Consider the following 20,682-nt stretch of genomic DNA (forward strand, 5'->3'; position numbering starts at 1 on the left):
GAAATTGTGTATTTTGTACTCGCATTTCGCTGGCTTTTTGAGATATTTGCGGACGGACGCTGCACGCTGACGACCAAAAGCTTGTGGCGGCAGCATCGCGTGGCGCTCTACGTAAGATTTATACACCTTCAAGCCACCGCTACGTCTGCTCCGTTCGGTTGGCTTCCTCAGCGCTTCGGTTTTGGCTCAACAATGCAGTTGCTTATGTGTATTTTCGCTTGACTTACCGTCGCCGCCGTTGGAGCGCCGTCGCTGCCTGTGTTGCCACCGCTTTACTATCAGTCAGCCGCTTAGTCACTCAGTCTCAGTCAATGGTCTCAGCCAAGTTTTTACTCATGCACTTCGTTTGTGTAGGCACATTGTTGTTGCTGTTGCTGTTGCTTTTCCTTAACGTGCACTGCTTAGCGCCATAGACGGCTGCTTTACTTGGCCAGCAAACGTTTTCAATTTCGTTCAGTTGCTTTTCGGTTCGTGTAGTGATCTGCCGCATACCAAAAAACGTGTCCGTTGCACATTTTCAAAAAGCCGTCTTGGAAAACCACAAGCGTTTCAGGTTTCCTGTTTTCCAACTCCGTTCAAATAAGTTATTGGCGAATTCAATCAAAATCCGAAGCAGCAAAAGTGAGTCTTCATTGGAGTTGACTGTGGTCTTATACATATTTATATATGTATTTATGGACATATTTTGAATTGAGCCATTGTATTTAGTGCGAATTTGTTGAAAATAGCAAAAGAAAAGACTTGGGCAGAAAAATGAAAGTGATTAAAACTAATACAATCGAATATGGACTTTAAAAGGATACCAAAATAGGAGGACAGAAAGTGAAAATTTATTAAATTTTATTCAAGATTTTGTAGTAAAATGAATTGTCACTGTTGTCTTCGAGTAATTATACTCCTAGTTGTTTAATCTCGTATAAGAATTTTCAAATAATTTCAAGTTTTTAAAAACTCGATGCAATGATGACACTTTAAGTGGGCCTTATGGGAGAAGAGAGTATTGACTACTGAAATACCGGGCTGGGAACAGCGATCTAGTAATATCCTAAAATAAAAATCAAAACCATATGATTATTGAAAAAAAGTTTACTGCTGTGGTCGCTGTTATATTAATATATGTATTATTTCACACCTCGATGTGACATAGAAGAGCTTCTTAGGAAAACCATCAGCATTTTTACAGCCTACATAAAGCAGGTTAAATATAGATTCCCACAACAATTAGTATGAGAGGTGCGTTAGAATCAAAAAAAAAGCTCAAAACCTGGAAATCTCCTGGTCGGTCGACAGGCCAAGAACTGTCAACCCGTTAGCATTCCCTAAACCAGGTTCGAGAATAATTTATCTCGTGACAAACCGACGCGGTTTAAATTTTGACAAAATACAAACGAAATTAAAGGCACTAAATGACTCCAACCATTAGCAAAGAAGATTGCGAGGTGTTCAGGAGAGCATGGTTGACATTTTATACGTTGTTTGAATTGTAATTTTATTTTTTTAAAATAATTTTTCTTTTTTTTTCACTTTTATGAACATTTTCTGTTATAACTGTCAAATACGCTGAATTTTTCTGCTGCTTAAAAGGCACAGAAGAGCAAAATAGATGATCTATGGTACATAGTAAGAAGTGAGATTTTCAAATTGTTCAATCCTCCTGACGGATTGCCAAATGTTCAAATCGATCGCTTGTGAAACAGAGAAAAAAAGGGTTATTTTTTAGGTGTGAGAGTATATAATATATGTACATAAATAAATGCTTAATGATATGCGGCTCTCCTCATTCCTTTCCTAAGATAAGGATAAGATAATGATTATTTTCTTAGATAATGATAAGAGATCCAAATGTTTTCGTTTATAGACATACATGTGCACAAATAATATCGATCTCCATCATGCTCAAATCATTAATATATAATAGGTCGAATGTGTCACATAAGATTAAAATATTCATCCTGTTATGCCGTGAAGGCCATACAAATTGTTGGTTATTTGTAGAGATATCTCCGAGAATAAATTCTCCATACAATTCTCCATATAATTCTCTTTAAAAACCGAGGGACTAGTTAAATCCACTTAGCTAAGTCCACATTGCTCGTCACGCTATTTATTTATATAGCGTATACACTTGAAAAGGTCTCTGACATTTCCTTTTGCGTGTTGGAGACTTCATGACAAACTAAATATACCCTGTTCAGGGTAGAATAACTCTGGGTGCTACAACCGAAGCTGCTTATCTACAAATTTGTTTTATCTTCATCGAGAAATAAAATTTTTATACCACATTTACTTAATTGAAAGAGTTTTCAACAAATTTGTAGATGAGTTTTTTATATTACAAGATACGTTCCAAAGTAAACAGGATTAAAAAAAAAAAAAAAACAGAACAAATGTTTTTTTTTTTTCGACAAAATCAATTTATTTTATTCAAAATAGTCTTCTTCTGCTTCAATGCAGCTTTTTGCACGGTCCAAAAGCATGTCGAAGGAGTGTTTTAGCTCGTTGGCCGGTATGGCCGCCAGTATGCCGGTGCAAGTCTTTTGAATTGCCTCTACGTTTGCTTAACGCTTTCCTTTCATGGGAAAATGCATTTTTCTGAAAAGGCAGAAGTCGCACGGAGCCATATCAGGTGAATACGGGGAGTGTTTAATGGTTAAAATGTGATTTTTGATCAAATAATCGGTCACAAGCGTCGATCGATAAGACAATTTTTGACCAATTTTTGGTCGTCAGTTAATTGGTGTGGAACAAACCGTGCATACACCTTTCGTAAGCCCAAATGTTCGGTCAAAATGCGATAAATCGATGTTTTGGAGATATTCAATTCCATTTCCATGAATTTCATTGATGATTTCGGCTGACTTTTGATGAACTCACGCACAATTCGATGGAATGGATGGATGATCACGGATTTTGATTTGACATGTTGATCGTCATTTATGTCCTCACGACTACTTTGAAAACGTTAAAACTACTCGTGTACTTTGCTACGGGATAGGCAATCATCGCCATAAACTTGTTTCATCAATTGAAACGTTTTAAAACAAAATTTAATGTTGACTCTTTGTTCGAAGCTCATTTTCGCCCCGACAACACAAACATACTGACTCTTAAAATGCAATAACTTCACCTTCAATCGATGAAATGTCATGACAATCGATAAAGTTAGCAGATTCTAACGCGTCAGTCGACATATAGATAGCGCCACCAGGGGCGCCAGATTCAAAAAGTGCTGTTTGCTTTGCAACACACCTTGTAGATATATATTCATTGTAGTTTTATTGACTATCAATCCCTTATGAAACCGTTTTGGATGACTTCAAAATGATAGCTTCACTTTGCTAGAGTAATGCCTATCAATGTTAAGGTTTGATATACTCGTAGACATTTTATTTCTGCTTTCTTTCGAGTCTTAAATGTTTCAAAAGTTTGGAATTTACCGAAAATATTTCCAAAGATTAAGGTGTCCAAAGCTATACATAGAAAAGTGGACAGTGATCCAAGTGTGCTTGGCAATTACTTAGAACTTATCTTAATATTGTTTGGAAAAAAAGTAATAATCTGAAAAAAAATATTAAAGCTTAGGGCTACACGTAACACCGGTGGGACTCTAAATCTATTACTTCGGCCGAAGTACCACACTGACGACAAGTAGATGTTTTTTAAGCATCTTTCTGGAAAAAGAGATATTTACAAACAAATACTAATACGAAATTGCAGGCAAAAAAATGTTATTTAATGAAGTAATAATGGCAACAATGCGATAAATTAGTTTGTATGACAACAAATTTCTTGCAAATTTAAATTAAAAATTAATAATTAATGCAACTGCGAAAAAAAACTGTCTAATCAGTTGGGAAAGTTTTGCTTCATTTTTTTCATGTGCCGGTGCGCCACGGCGAACACTAATTGCAACAAACAGTTAACAGCTAAGTGAATGCCAATGAAGCTGCACGAAAGCAACAACAAACACACACATGTGTATATTGAAAGGGTGCGAAAGTAACGCAATGCCACCAACACATGCCATAAATCTGACACTTTGCTGATGAACCTTGGTGGGGATAAAAAAAAGATAACAACAACAATAATAATAATAACTACAACAATACCAATAACCAACAACTTAAAGCTGGCGCTCACAAGTAGCAGAGGCAGCAAAGTACAAAAGCAAGCCAAAACCAGCAACAACAACAACACTACGCAAACTATGTACTTGTAGTTGAAGGTGACACCGCAGCTTGGCTAAGCTCAGTACAGCGCAGAAAAAAAAAATAGAAAACAAAAACAGCAAACAACAACAATACAATGAGCAATGCAAGTAATGCGGCAGCGGGAAAAAGTATTGCTGAGATTTTCACTTTCATTCGGTTCAAGTGGCAGCCGCCTAAAGCAGATGCTCCTGTTGTTGTTGGCACTACGTACTGCGTTTATTATTGTTTTTAAAGTTGTTGTTTATTTACACAATTATTTTGTGTTTTTTTTTATTTATTTAATTATTTTTTTAATATTTTTTTTTTTTTTTTGAAAGACACTCAACATTAATTAAGTAAAACAAAAGGCGGCGGGAGATAAAGAAATCATTTCACTTAATTGAAAGTTTATTATAACTGTGAATAGCAGAATTATTAGCACAATTAAAGTGAGTACTAACAACAGACATCTGCCGAAGCTGCGCGGATTTATGCGCAGAAACCGAAAAAAAGCAACAAAAGGGAGAGCGTTTGCAAAAGCAAAGAATGAACTTTAAACTAGTGCGACTCATTAAAGGCACCTTGACTGAGGTGGCGCAGAAATTTTTGCGCACAACTCAATGACTGCCGCCAAAAGCAATGAGAAGATATATTTCTACGATCTGCTTCATGGAGATCATTTTTAAACGACCAACCCGTGGGAATTTCATTATGAAAACAATGGAAGACTTAAGAAAAAACCTTGACCAAAACCCATAAAATCCACGCGAGTAATAAGTTAGAAGGACTAAGCTGCTGAAATATAAAACTAATCAGCCAGTCAAAGCTATACTAAGTACCCACAATTTCGACCTGAGAATTAAACTCAAGGTTCCCTACTTTGTTTAAAGAAAAAACCCAGAAACTTCAAATTTAATGGGGAATGTTTATTACCCTTCGAAAGAACATTCTTTGGCATTTATTTTTGGAAGGTTATCTCTTTCAAATGTTGGCCGTAGCTACATTTCATATGGTTCATCCGTTTAATTTTCGATGACTCATTCGAGTATTTCGACTGGTACCTGACGTATGACACGCGTGATGTTTTGCTCCAAGTGCTGAAGCAAGATTGTCCGCATAGCCTTTGGACTTTATATATGCCCACAAAAAAAGTATTACGGTGCGATGTTCCACGATCTTGGTGGCCAATCAACCGATCCACAACGAGAAACTATATGCTGACCGAAGTGTTCTCTCAATAAATCCATTGATTGATACGATGTGGGGAAAGTGGCGCCGTCTTGTTGAAACCAAATGTCGCCGAGATGACGTGCTTCAATTTCAGTTATCAAATTTTTGGTTATCATGTCGCGATAACCATCGCCATTGACAGTTACGTTCTCACCGCCATCATTTTTGAAGAAATATGTACCGATGATTCCGCCGGCCCACAAACCCAACCAAACCGTTGTTTTTTCTGTATAAAATGACAGTTCTTGAAACTCTTCAGGCTGCTTACACACCCATTGGACCCCATCGGTGTATAAAATTTGGCTCAAAAATGTCGGATCTTCTTGGAACTTTCAAGAACCCAAAGCGCGAAGCGATGTCGCCTGGGAAGGTTGAGCGGCTTCAATTCTTGCACAAGACGTATTTTGTACGCATAAAATGCTTCAAGTTGTTTCATACGTCAGTCCTAGTTTCTGCAAATGGCGCTGAATCGACTCTCCATGTTCTTCATTTGTAATCTCAGCTATGGCTGTCCTCTGTAGTCTAATATTAATTAAACGATTATTCTGCTTCTTCTTTAGAACTACAACCGTGATGGATCAGAGCCGAGAATACGAAACTTCGCCAGTTACCTGGATCCTTTGCGACGTCACGTCAGTTTGTTTTAATGCATGGTCATCCTTACTTCCGTTCCCAATCCATATACATATGTCTAGAATCGAGGGAGCGTTTCGTTGTAGCAACGACTGAATATATAAATGTCGCCTTAGAGATCATACAGTTCGTGATTGCGTCTTCTTCGGTACTCTTCGCTCACGCGGACGACCCGAAGACCTTGCGGAGAAAATTTCCCTAAAGCTCCAAGAACTTTCTCATCATAAGGTTTTGCGTCATAGCTCATGTGTCTGCGCCGTATAATAGAACAAGAATGATAAGATATTTTTAGGGCATAATTTTTATTCGTCGAGATAGGGATCTGCTTCTCAAATGCCTACCGATTCCAAAGCAGCACTTTTTGACAAAACGTATTATCTAGGCTTAGATTATTGATGAATGGACATTATGCTGATTTCGAGTTTCACAAAGTCCTTCACTTTTTTCAAATTTCAAGCATTAACTATTGGAGTGTAGTTAAGGCCGTATTCTACTAATGAGCCGAAAGAAAGCTTTGCAAACTTTAAACGCGTTGAATCGCGTTAAGCAGACAATTAGTCGTGTGTAGTCGGAACTTGGTATTTTTAGAACTTGTATTGTTGCTTTGCCGAACCTAGGCACTGTGACGCAGCATAACTCACATAAAGGTGTATCTAGTCCAATTTATTTGTAGTGTATGTAAGAAAAAGTGAAAATGACTGCGCCTATAAGCTTTAGCAACTCGAAGTGTTTGTTTAAACAGCTGATTGTGTGCTGAGAGCTAAGACATTTGGCTAAGACAGCGCAACGAAGTTAGACTTACAGGCATAACTAATAATTGGTGACATGCAATCGGCTTGACTGTCTGCTAACAACCGCAGCACGCCATCGGCAACAACGTTCACACTTACATATGTACATACTTGTATAAGCAAACATACTTACATAGATCAGACAGCATGATTAAACATCAGCGCTAATGCGAATGACACCGATGACAATTGAGAGAGGCCATTGATGAGGCAATGCACTCAGCAACAACAACAGCAGCAATGACAACAACAAAAACAACTTGCAACAACAAAAACCAAAAATATAGCAACGGCGACAATAAAACATATTACAACAACAAAAAAAGTAACAACAACAAAAATAACAACAACAAGCAAAAATACAGCAACGGCGACAATAAAAACTTACTGAAACAACAAAAAAATAACAACAACAACAACAACAAAACAATAACAACAAAAACGAAAGCAACAACAAAAAACTTAACAACAACAAAATTTAAACAAAAAATTTTTCGTCGAAAGATATTACATTAGAAAACAGCAACAATACCGTGAATAGTCATTGCAACAGCTGTATCACGCTCGCTTGCTTGACTTTTGCGCGGGCAGCCAACAACCGGCTGACAATTGGACAAGCAATTTGTACGTCACTCTTTCTAGGCAACAAAAAACACGGTGTGTTATGTCAGCATGAGCGTGGTTTAAGTAAATCAAAGTAAATATATTTATGGATTTTGAAAAACCCAAGAGGCGATAAAAAATACCAAATAAGTTGAAGAGCCAACAACTCACCTTAAACACCCCAAGACTTATGAGTCAGCGGCGCGTCGTGGTGATGGTTTTTCGTTGCGCTGACGCCTGTCAAGTGTTATTTCCTCGAAAGCGACTCGAGTGCGGCCCAGCGCATTAAATGCTCCAAGTAACGGGTTTGTGTGTGTGGCAAAGCTTGTAACAAAAAGTGTGTGAAAAAGGGCTAAGTGAAGAGGCGTAACAATACAACGGGCATTCAATTTGATAGAAAATTTGTGCACTTAAAAGCAATAAAGATTTCCAAATTAATTTGGCATGCCCACTTACTTTTCCCTTTCTCGTGTTGCATTTACATAGCGCCGTTGTTGTTACAAGCAAAAAAAAATGTTACATAAAACAGTAATCATAATAAATGCTACAACAACAATAACACAAAAAACATCAGAGTAATCAAAAAACGCGCCAACCCACTTTTTATTTGGAGCACTTCGCTTTGCCTCAAGCAGTTTTCCCCTCATTTCCTATGCAACGCTGCACGCAGCCGCCGCGGCGCATTACGAAATCCGCGCCACCGCAGGCAAATGTGCAGTTTGGCATTTTATATGTTTACACTTTTAATTTCATATAAAATAACTGTTTTTTTTTAGTTTTGCTTAAGTCACTACCAAATGCAAGCCACCATGCGCGCAGGTAAAGTGAATACGAAATTCAAATCGCTGCAATTAAGCGCCGCTTCCGCTGCCTGCAATCAGCGCTGCGGTGCCGCGAACTCACCATGAACCGCGTGTGTTATGTAATAGCGCGAATGCATAAAAATTCAAAAAAAAAATACTAAATTCGAAGCTACACACACAAGGCAATTTGCGAGTCAAAGCCAGCGGCGCAAGCGTGGCTTCTTTCGACACACACACGCACGCACACAGCGTTGCGTTTAATGACGGAAGCGGCTAAGTTGCGCGATTGTCGCTGGCAACCAGCAAACCAGCTGGCCAACCGTGACATTGAGACTGTCTGCCGCTATATGCGCGCGTGTGTTGCCATGTTGCTTGCATGCATGAAAACAGGCTTAGCGCTGAGCGCTGAAAGCCGCAACTCGAAAATTGGCCAACTTCATTGTGGGCTTGCCAAAAAATGTTGCTTATAAATTGCAAAAAATATTGGCGAAGACGACAAGGTGTGGGCTTACAGATGTACAAAATATGGTAGACGACAGCCAAGCGCTGCTGCGATATTAGCAGCTAAGGGTGCTGTCGGTTGTGGCAATGAAAGCGCTTTACATTTGCATTTCGCTGTCAAAAACGAACTAAAGTGATTACTTTTAAGCTTGGATTTCCGAATTGCAGTTGCAAGAAATTTGGTTTCCTTAATTTTAATGTATGTCGGTGGTGTTGTGGCTAGATATGTATATGTCTTGCAACTCTCCAAAAGCAAGGTTTAATCTTTACTCCTAATAGTCTTCGAAAAAATTAACTTACCTCTAAGCTCACTTCTACTAAGTAAAACTTGCTCGTAAGATCTCTCAGACGTTCGGACTCACTTTTGATATTGAAGAAACCTTGAAAAGTTCCTCTTTCAACGAACAAAAACCTAACTCTGTAAGTCTCTCATTATTCCCTGCTATATGGTGTAAAGGCATGGATGATGACAACATCTGTTGAATCGTTCTGGAACAGATTTATGGAACGATGAACTGTATAAGATATACGATAACATTCACCTAGTGCAGCGAACGTCCGATTGGACGAAAACACGCCAGCTCTGAAAGTATTCGAAGCAGTACGCGCCGTTGGAAAGACCAGGTGAAGAAGAACCTGGCTTCGCCTAGAATCTTCAATTGGCGCCACAATGCGAAAAGAAGAAACGACTGGCGCGCTGTTGTTAACTCTACTATGAACGCTTAACGGCTCTACGTCAGTAAAGAAGAAGAACTTTTCATTTGTCTTTGAAATAATCTTTCATCGGCTAAAATCTATGTATTAGTATTTTCGCTCCGTGCTGGATATTCGTATTCAATATCAGAAAGATTCGATCAGTGTTGTGCCATATCGAGTTTGAGGATATCCTCACACTTCTGTACTCGAGATAATTTCTTTTCGAAATAGGCAAACTGAGAACTTCATTATAAGGGATTTCAGAATTTTTGGTTATGATTTATGTAAAGCTATTAGAGTGCAGGGATTATGTTGTCCGGAGTTAGTTATAAGACAGCATTTTAAATTGTCGAACCTTTGCAGTGTATTTCAAACAGAGCTCTTTGCCATTGAAAAAACCGCGAAGCTAGCCGTTAATGCATCCGCAGGCAACTCCAGAACTAACACCTACATACGTGTACAGCCAAGCAACAATCAAGGCTTATTTAGGGTATATTTTGCATATCTGCCATAACTGTCTTAGAAATTCGGCAACAGTCGCCAGAAAGAAGCTTTTCACTTCTACTGCGATCGCAAAGACATCGAGGGCAATGCGGTAGTGGACAGCGGATTTCCAAGAGTGGTGTTCGGTTCCCACTTAAAAACGTGATCGATGATCTGGCCAGGGGCATGGTAAGGGTGATCAAAACGCGATGAAATGATCTACCTGGGTGCAAAGCTTCAAAAGTCAAGCGTATAACGATGGAACAGAAATATACAAAGTTCCTACTGTCATCCGATAAAAAGAACGGTAGAAACATGATTGGAATACGCACTGGTCAGAGTCTAGTGGCGGCACAAACTTGCAGAATGGGGCTAAAGATCGAGACTGGTTTTCGTTAGTGAGGTCGCAGAGTCCACTGAAATTCGCGTCAGGCATCCTAAAGAATGACTACGCCATCTGATAACACAAAGGACCAAAAGTGGTATAACTGTGCGTTACTCATCAGTCTACCACACTAATCCAAGCTCAAAAATTTCGAACTTATTCAAAAACTTATAAATATTGTATTAAAATTAAAAAGTACTTTCTGCAAGCTCTGCAAGCTTTCTGAAATCACTTTCATTGCAAAGTCCAACCGCACCCTAAGACTATGTAGCGCTGAAGGCAGAAAGCATTAAATGAGTAGTAAATGTTATTACCCAATACTTGAAGTTGCGGATATATTAAAAGTAAATAAATGAGAAAACACAAAAAATATACATTTTTATGGGCTTTTATTTAATGGCTGTGGGCGGTCAACCGTTTGAAATTTTCAAAATAAAGCCAATACTTTTTAAGTACATTGCAAATGAGCTGCCATTGCCGCGGCGCTGTCGTCACGCACTCCTCACTTATTTACGCTCGCATGACGGATGGACTCAAAGTAGTGCGCAATTATTCGCAAATCCCTATTGTGAGCGCCCCACTTGAAGATTTCGTAATCGCACACAAGCCAGCGAATATACACAACACAATACAACAAATTAGGGTAATGACAACCAAGTGAGAGAAATATGCTGATAAATACGTTGAAGATATACAAAAAAATAGTAATGTGTGTTGATATTGATCATGCCGAGCAAAACAAAAATCCAAAATCGACTCAGTGTCAAATAACACCAAAAGAATAGTTTAACTTTTTTTTCTTTGCTCAAAAGAGTCACTCACACGTATTTGTATGCGCTCTCAAGGTGAGAGAGAGCGTCGCAAAAGTTGCTGTGCGCATATAGTACATTGGTGCTGCGCCAAAGCTAATAATGTTTCCGCACCACGCGCCGCTCTGCTAAGTTGGCACCTTAACCAATACACACGCACACTCATACATGCTGTAAGCGCGACTTTTAAGCGAAAGTGAAAGTTTTCTGGGCCCCACCATGGAAAAACTCAAAGAAACTGCAAGTGGCGTAGAGAAAATCGATGTGAAGCAAAAATGGTAACAGCTTGGGGAGCCAGCTAACATATTTATATATGTATGTACTCTTAAAAATATACTCACTCTGGTATATACATATAACATTACTTGTGTGGTTTTTGTTTTTATTTGCGGTTTCGTGCGCTCGCGGCTAACGCAGCACGTGGCTGCAATCGTACAGCGAACTATAGCAACTTCTGTGCACCGCTGGCGAAACAAGTACCCAGTAGGAAAAAAATAAAAATATATTTTGATTTAATAATCAATAATCTATGTACTTTCTAATTCAATTAGACAAACATTGTGACAAAAAAATACCCGTAAATAGTAAATAAAATGCAAAATATTTAGTCATTCATCAATATTTATTTTATCGCCTTCTAAGTAATTTCCACCAGATGTAATACATATATGTACATATGTCAACGATTCTTACAGTCCTCAAAACACTTTTCATAAGCACTTTTTTAGATGCACTTCAGATTCTCCGAATTTTTTTTTTATCTATTCAATCGACTGAGAATGAGTTCCACCTAGTGGCAATTTCAGCTTGGGGAACAAGAAAAAATCACATGGAGACAAAGCGATGGTGCATTATCATCGTGTAAAATCCATGAATTGTTCTTTCACAATTCCTCTATTTCTCCGGAACAAATTTATGATGCACCGAACCACGAATATCGAAGAAAAATAGTTTCGGCTGTTTTGTTTTTGCTCCATTTCGATGATTGTGGACTTTTTTGCATGACAAACTCATAAACCCATGTCTCATAGACAGTTATAATGCTTCCCATGAATGTGAGATCGGTATACGCACGATCAAGCATGTCCAATGAGACCTGTTACGGGACTCTTTTTGAAAAAAATTCTGCATTATCGGGGCAAGTCGAGCAAGAACGCGTTTCATACCCAAAATATCCACCAAAATCATTCGAACGGACTTGAGAGAGACACTTACCTGATGATTTTCAAGCACCATATACTTTACTTTTTAATATTTTCTTCAGTTAATGAGGTCGTAGGTCATCTAGAATGAATCATATCTTCAACGATCTCTCGACCGTCTTTGAAGGCTTTGTTCGACTCATTTTCAGAATCGGGGAATTGATCGACTTAAAATTTTCATACGACTTTCTTGGATATATTAATTAGGGAATGGTAGCTGAAGAGATAAAATTCCTTCTTAATTTTAGTCCAACTTTTTTGAAATTTTTCTTAGCTTGCATAACTTTTCCTGCTGGGCACTTTTACTCTTTCTCCACTCATTCACATTTAAACGAATGTACACAATGTAAGTAGATTGCGGATCACACGAGCTAATATGAGCTTATGCGCATTGCGCATGCGTAAGTTCGAGGTCAAAACACCGCGGCCCGAGGCTATTTGAACTGTGAATAATTAAAACAAAAAATAATAATTTCTTAAATCTTTCACTCAGCGGTAAATTAACTGCAGTTTCTCGCGTTTGCGCGCAACAGCTTCGTGTTAAACGCAAAAATTTTAATTTTCTTAAATTTTTATTTTTCATTTTTTTTATTTTGTAAAAATTAATTAGTGAAAAATTTAGCTACAGGTGAGAGCAAACGTTTATTGAAGTAATGCGTTACATAAAAAATACATAAAAAACAATAGTTGAATGAAAATAGGCTGCGCATGCGCATACCAAATTGCCAACGTTTTATGTCAGGAAACGCCAAACGGTCCATAGAAACGCTGAACTGAGAAATTTGAACTGAAGTAAAATAAATCAACTTTAATTAACGAACTTCGTGAAAAAATTCGCCCACCTCAGGTGTTTTGGCGAATGTAACGGTACTCAAACAGCGCTAAATTCGCTAATAGCAATTAAGCACCACGAGCCAAACTTTTAACGGCGCCCAGCGCTTTGCCAACAAACGGTTTAATAATAGCCGCATGCCACGCGCAGCTGCAACATCTGCACCTAATTGTTTTTCTTCCTCTGCATGCATGTTCGTTCGCCTTTTATTTTTATTGCTATTTGCGATTTGCCGTTGCCATTTTCTATTTTCATTTTCCATTGAATTTTATTTCTTAATTTCTTGCGCTTCACCGGCTGAGCTTCGGCTGTCGATGCGCTTTCTTGATCAACACAGCTAACCGAATTAACGCGCAGCAAAATAATAGCGATAATAAATGCTCGCAAAAGTGGCAACAATAACAACAGCAAATGGCTAAAAATAACATAGTGAATGTGAAAAACGTAAAGACGCCGTAAAAACATAACTTTGCTTGGTCTACAACAACTTTTCGTATTTACTTCTTCACACTTGAATGACTTTGATTTGTTGGTTTTGTTGTTGTTGTAGCTTAGTTAGGCTGAAAAGTCGTCAGAAATCGGTCAAAGAAAACTGAAAGTGGCGCCCAAGTATCCGCCTTCCAAATTGGCCGTTGCGCGCACTCGGTCAGCTTCGTGAGTATAAGCCGCTATTAACTTTAAACGACCGCTTAATTCTTTAGCTTCTCTCCAGTTTTTGCGTGCCCGCAAACTCTTTATATCGCATTTCGTGTTGTAATCACGTGTTTTGTGGTATCCACCGGTATTAAACGTTATAAATTGATTTTCACAACTTATTTTCGTCACTTTTTGTTTGTACTGGTATTGGTTGATATTGGTATAACTGCATAACGAAGCAGTTTCGTTTGTTGGAAAGTGAATTTTTAGATCGATTATAACTCGTAAATAGTTTTTTGCTATCAACAATGTAATCTACTATACTTACGAAGTTATACCTAAGAGGGGAATAACACTTAACAAGGTGGTTGATACCGTAACCGCTTTCAAAAAATATCAAATACTTAACTCTTTCAAGATACGAGTAGATTTACTTAAGTGTATCAAAAAATTAAAGTTCGGGGATTTTTTCAATAATACACAACTTCGACCGGATTCGTATTACGATAAACCTTACTATCTTACTGCGTAAAATATGTTCATACCCTGAACAGGGTATATGTCGTCAAGTTTGGCACCAAGTTTCTAACACCTAGAAAAGCTTATATACATATATATATAAATTATAAACCTGACGAGTTGGGTCGATTTAGCCATGCCATGAATCTTTTCGTTCAGGCTGTAGATACATACATACTATATATATTAGCTTAGGGACTAGCCTCAATTTTCGAGAGATCTGAAGTTTTGCGTACGTTCTTTTCTCCGAAAAGGACAGCTCATTTGTCCGAACCGCCGTTGTCAGAACACTGTAAAATAAAGCTATCATAAAGGGTGATTTTTTAAGAGCTTGATAACTTTTTTTTTTAACGCATAAAATTTGCAAAATCTCATCGGTTCTTTATTTGAAACGTTAGATTGGTTCATGACATTTACTTTTTGAAGATAATTTCGAGCATTTCGGCCGGAATAGCCCGAATTTCTTCGGAAATGTTGTCTTCCAAAGCTGGAATAGTTGCCGAACACTGATTTTGGTAGTAAAATTCAATGATTTGCAAGCGTTGCTCGTTAGTAAGTCTATTCATGATGAAATGTCAAAGCATATCCTAACCTCAAAAAAATCACCCGTTATAAACCGATCGATCTAAGAAAAAGCTTTGTATGAAACACTTGTTTATTTAACAAGATATCTAACGTGGGAGCTAACGTGCGAAAACTAGTTTTCTGGGAAACAACTGTTAAAAATAAACTTCCATCCGAATCAACTAAAAAGTGAAATTTGATTTTTTGACACCTAAGCCCCCTTTCCGTAGACCAGGTCACATATATATATTTTAAAATTTCTATTGATACAATACCTGTTGCCATTTCCGAGCAAGAGATTGATGCCACGTTCATAAAATTGTTGACCCTTGCAGGCAAAAAACTGGTCGCAGAGGTTTTTAACGTCCTGATTTGAGGTCAAGGTTCTTCTTTAGAAAAAAAACATGTAGATATCGGAACAAGTAATAGTCTGAAGGTGCAAAGCATGGTAGCAAATTCCAGTGAAACTTCAAAAGCCTTAGGCGAGTTATAAAATATGTGTGAAGATTCGCATTATCCTAGTGGAACACTATACCACTTGTATTGATCTATTCTGGCCTCTACTGTTTGAGAGCAACACTCAATTTGTCTATCTGATAACAATACAATTCAGAATTATCGTGACATTGTCGGGCAAAATCTCAAAATTAAAGATCCCTTCGAAATCCCACCAAGCAAAAAACAAAACCTTGTTTTTTTTTTGGTGACTGTTGGCCTTCGAAGTGGTTTGAGCTGCGTCGTCCCTTTTAGGTCTTCGAAGAGGTTTGTGCTAAGTCATCCTTTTAAGGTCTCGATGTCTTGCTCTTTACATTCTTGTAAACAATCCAGCTTTCGTCGTCAGTAACACAGAGCTTCAAAAAATAGATCACTTCTTTGACGTTTGAAAAGCAAATCACAGTGGTTAATGCAACGAAGCAAATTTCGTTCTGTAAAAACATGAAAATCCCATATGTCAAGCTTCGAAGTTAATACAAGACGTTTCATATGCTTCTGGATGGTTATGTTAGACAACTTTAACCTTTCAGGAGTTTTTTGAGTATTTATTCAACGATTTGCGTCTATTAACGACTTTATTTTATGCATATTGGTTTCAATCCTCAAGAACGAAATTTTCCAGAACGAAATTTTGAAAAACAATTTTGTCATTGGTAATTGGTCAACACATTTTCGACGTAAACATCACATCCTTTTCGGTTTACTTGAGCTGCATTTTTACGCTTTTGATACTAAAACAATAAAATATGCCGGAAATGTTGTTTTCGATCTTCCATCTTCGACAAACAAGACTTATTATACCAGCTGTTCATATATATAACGGTAAAATGGACAGTCCAACAGTTCGATTTCTGAAGAAGAAACTTTTAGTTTAGAAAAATTCTTTAAGTTGTTTTGGATTTTGCTTTAAGATAAAGACGTGTACCAAGTTAACGGTTTCTCAGTTATTCGAGACTACTTCTAGGGACGAAGATTATGACACCTTCCTCGCCCTACTTCTTCGTTATAAGATTTCTTCAACAATCGTCGAAAAGGCTATCCTGATGTATTGACGTGTTACTTTTTTGGAGGGCGTCTGACGAAAAAATACATTGGTTCGTGACGTCATGAATGAAATAACGTTTCGTTAGCACATTCTTTCCGAGATTTATATTATTTATTTGGTATTAAGACTCGTGCTGAAATTTCTTTCGTTATTGTCTTCAAACAGATTAAATCTCAGCTCTATCGTTCACATGAACCGTATCCACATTGGTTTGAGTAGATTTGTAGAAAATTTTTACAGTAATTAGAACCCAAGTGGACTATGCCCTGAAAATCTGCTTGATAAAACTATATGCCAAACCGAGAGTCAAAACGGAGATAAAAAGAAGTACTCAAAGCCACCAAATGTAGCTTAAGATATAGTTTAAAGTGTACAGTAGACAAACTATGATTTATTAACTATGAACAGCATTATTTGGTTTTATCGAAAGATGCAAAAGGAAGAGTGGTAGTTAGTATACACATATACTATGTATACTATTCCTTCTATATTTTATAAAGGGTGATCCGTTTCGAGGTTCCTTACTTCATATTTAATGGGGAGGGTTGACTATCATTCGAAAGAACATTCTTTGACATTTATTTTTTGAAGATAATCTTTTTCAAATGTTGGCCGCGCCTACGTTTCAGATGTTTCATCCGTAGAGTCCAAATTTCGATGACTCGTTCGAGCATTTCGACTGGTAACTCAGTCCGCAAAAACTTTAGATTTTATATATTCACACAGAAAAAAGTCTAACGTTATGATAACACCCAATCTTGGTAGGCAATCGACCGTTCCAAAACGTGAAATTATCTGCCCACCGAAGTGTTCTCTCAATAAATCCATTGGTTGAAGAGAACTTCAATTCAGGTTGGTTTTCGCGGCAATTTTGTTTGTTTACATACCCATTGAGCCAGAAATGGACCTCATCGCTGAACAAAATTTGGCTCCAAAACAATGGATCTTCTTGGAACTTTTCAAGAGCCCATAGAGCGAAACGATGCTGCTTGCAAAGGTCGAGCGACTTCAGTTCGGTTCTGTTTTAACACTCCAGTGCTCGCGCCCCTTTTTGTGGCGTTAGTAGTCGCGCGTACTACATGTGTAGAACATTTTAGACATAAGGGTTTGAAACGAAATATTTGTAAATAAAAAAATTTGTTTTAATAATAATAAGTAACAGTTTATTATAAAACCATATCAACCAAAAAATATTCATTTTAAACATATTAGGAACTTAAAATCAGACTTCTTGCGAATAGTTATTCGTAAAACGTAAAAGTATATACACAAGTGGTCTACTATTGTAGTACGCGCGACTACTGGAGTGTTAATGATTTCTTTTACCTACAAAATATTTTGTTAATTTTGCACCAAAAATATTATATATTTAAAAAAACATGTAACATTGAACTGAAAAAACAAGGGCAAGAAATTATTTTAAACATTTTCCCAACATCCTAATATTATAACTATATAGTGTCACAATCATTTCCTCCCAACGATAGCGAAAATTCCGAAATTACTCTTACATAATATTTTATTATAAAATTTTCCATATCCAACACTTTTGAAATTACCAGCACACCCAAACACATTAGCAATTCACTACCGCAATTAGTTATTGTTGCATTATAATTTGTTGCAATTACCGGCCGCGAGCGGAACTGCCGACGATTAACTCAACTCTACTCGTGGCAGCGAATTGCTGTCTAATTTACTTAAATCAAAAGAAAACACAGGAAAAACAACAAATAAAATTAAATACAAATAGTCTATTAACATTACATTTCCTCTCACGCAATTTTCCAGCGCATGCGCAGCTATCAACACATCGCAATGTTGTCGCCACAACCAGCACGCGCAATGAAAGCAACAACAACAGCAAAGACAACCACTTCATTAGCCACATTTGTACTTCTGCTACTACTCTCATTAACCACCGCCAACGGGCAGACGCAAGCGCCTTCGCAAAACCAAAATGTGGAGATAACCGGCAAACCCACCATCTACAAGCCCGCTGTCATACGCACGGAACTACGCTTCGGACGTAATCTGGATCCGGAGAAGGTGCGCGTCGTCAATGTGAAATCTAACACTGGCGATAACGTGGAAATTTTAGTTGGCAAAGATTCGCGACGCGGACGACTTGATGACGCGGCCGGTAGCTTCTTTGTGCGCAGCGCCGATGTGCGCAAGCCAACGCCACGCCCGCAGAATGCCAAACCGTCCGTTTTTAGTTTCCAACATACGCCAGCGTTGTTGAAACAAGTCGAACTGGCGCGTCAGAGCCGTGATTACCAAGAGCGCAAAGCTGAAGCTGAAGCGCGCCAAGTGCTAAAGATACAAAATGCCTTGCGTCAGGCGGACAGTATGCCAGCCGCCAGCGGCAGGACGCAATATGCACGTGGTCTACAATTTCGTGACTCTAATGAGCCGCAATGGCAGCGACAGCAGCGAGGTGTGCAACAGCGCGCCGCCGACGAGTTCAGATTTGTGTCGCCTGACACACAAAAGTTTGGCGCCCCCCTGAACTATATGCCCATTGCGCAGAGTACAAATAGCAATAACAAGAGCTTCTCATTTCCCTCCGCAGCCGCCGCCTCACACAGTCAACCCATCGATCGCTCCTGGCAACCGCTAGAATCCGTGAGCGCGCCACATACACGCAATATGCGTCAAGCGCCCGATCTGTACAACAACAATGCTGGCACATATCAGCTCGGTAATGGCTACAGCTTCCGTCCCATCTTCAATGCGGCTCTACGCTCGGTTGCCGAGTACTATACAAATGTCGCCAGTAATCAGGGTAGTGCAAGACGCGCCACACGCCCCAAGAATATCATAACCAAAGATGACTATGTTGCGGCGAGCAAGAAGAAGACCACCTACATACCCGCAGCGGTGGTGTTGACTTCATCCACAGCCGTCATGCCAGCCAATAGTAATGCTAACGCTAGGCCTAACACAAATTTCGACAACAACAGTTACAATAGCCAATACAATAGCAATAAATTAAGCAATCAATACACCAATACATACAAAAAAACAACCTCCACAAAGCATCCTAAAGTGCCCAAATTGAGAGACACACCTACGCAACAGTATGCGGCGGCCTCGGCGCCTACGTCGACGATCGTTGACGGTCCAGCGGTAACGGTGATTGAAGGTGTACGTGTGCCCGACGCGCCCGAGGACAAAGTCAGAACCTGGCGTAATGCACGTGTGTTGAACAACAAGCTCGTACCTTACCCGGATGGTTATACGCCGCCCAAAGTGCAGATCCAGCATTTCGATAGATGAGTGAATCAACCCACGTGACCACTGCATAAACATAGTAATTTAACTGCCAAAAATGAAAATGATTTCTAATTATTTCAATAACTTCACGAACACACTTTACCTTTGGCATAGCTGAGCAGAAAAAAGAGAGTTAGAGAGAGAGAGAGAGTAGTTAACGTTTCAACCAGCGGCTTAATTGAGTCAATTATCGTATGATCTACATTAATGCTTGCAGAAAGAAACAGCTAATTGACTCAGTCAAGCGCCTGCTTGTTATGCCTGGAAGAGTTCATAAAAACCTCACGACCGAAGCTATCGCCTTTGAAAACATTCTTGCTGCACATTTTTTGTAATTTATTTATGTTTATTTTTAATATTTAATTTAAGAAAGCTACAGGCAAATAAAAACTGAAAACTCTAAAATTTTAAAATTTTTAGTCATAAGTTATCCTTTCTTTTTATGTAAAATAAGTGGCACCACTTTTATTATCGAACTATTTATAAAATCCACATATTTCTAAGCAACTCCCGAAGTTAACTGTCGTCAGCCTTAAAAAATATTATTTTATTAAATAATATGTGTATGTATTAGTAATTAAGTTATGAATAAAAACGATTTGTTTACCTTGTTTTCTGTTTCTTGTTGATTGTTTCCTTCTATTTTCCTTACTTCAGAAAATAAATCTATTTTAAGCATTTAAATTATCATTTGAGTCAAGTTGTTTTTATAGAGTGCTGATCCAAATAAATTTAAAAAACAATTCAGTTTATTTTTGAGTTTGACGAGTATTTGAAAATGATTTGAATTATCCAATTCACCGTCCGATGTTTAGACTTAGTTCCTATTGAAGAGAATTTCTCAGAATAATAAAATCATACTGAAGTTGCTTTTACTAGATAGCTTGCCTTCGCGGAAGCTTGGTCAGCGCTCGGCCACCATCGGTACATGCGCTGTCGCAAAATCCTTTTAGCACAAGAACGATGGTAACAGATTCAATGAGAAA

The 20,682-nt window shown here is 38.3% G+C and overlaps 1 protein-coding gene across 2 annotated transcripts; it reads left to right on the top strand.

Moving 5' to 3' along the window:
• The first annotated feature begins 432 nt into the window (after positions 1-432).
• LOC105231813 (uncharacterized) lies at positions 433-20,440 on the top strand. Of its 2 annotated transcripts, none has more exons than XM_011213281.4 (2): positions 433-621; positions 18,209-20,440. In XM_011213281.4, exon 2 carries the CDS (start codon positions 18,212-18,214, stop codon positions 19,697-19,699), a length of 1,488 nt encoding a protein of 495 aa, XP_011211583.2. In that variant the 5' UTR covers positions 433-621; positions 18,209-18,211; the 3' UTR covers positions 19,700-20,440. The 2 variants fall into 2 exon arrangements, with proteins under 2 accessions (XP_011211583.2, XP_049306593.1); XM_049450636.1 differs by lacking the exon at positions 433-621 and adding an exon at positions 12,655-12,954.
• Positions 20,441-20,682: the final 242 nt, after the last annotated feature.

Source organism: Bactrocera dorsalis, chromosome 2, assembly GCF_023373825.1.
Source record: "Bactrocera dorsalis isolate Fly_Bdor chromosome 2, ASM2337382v1, whole genome shotgun sequence".
Classification (NCBI taxonomy): Eukaryota; Metazoa; Arthropoda; class Insecta; order Diptera; family Tephritidae; genus Bactrocera; species Bactrocera dorsalis.

Coding starts and splice junctions, on each gene's coding strand:
- LOC105231813 (XM_011213281.4), top strand. CDS start 18,212: ATGCGCAGCTATCAACACATCGCAATGTTGTCGCCACAACCAGCACGC.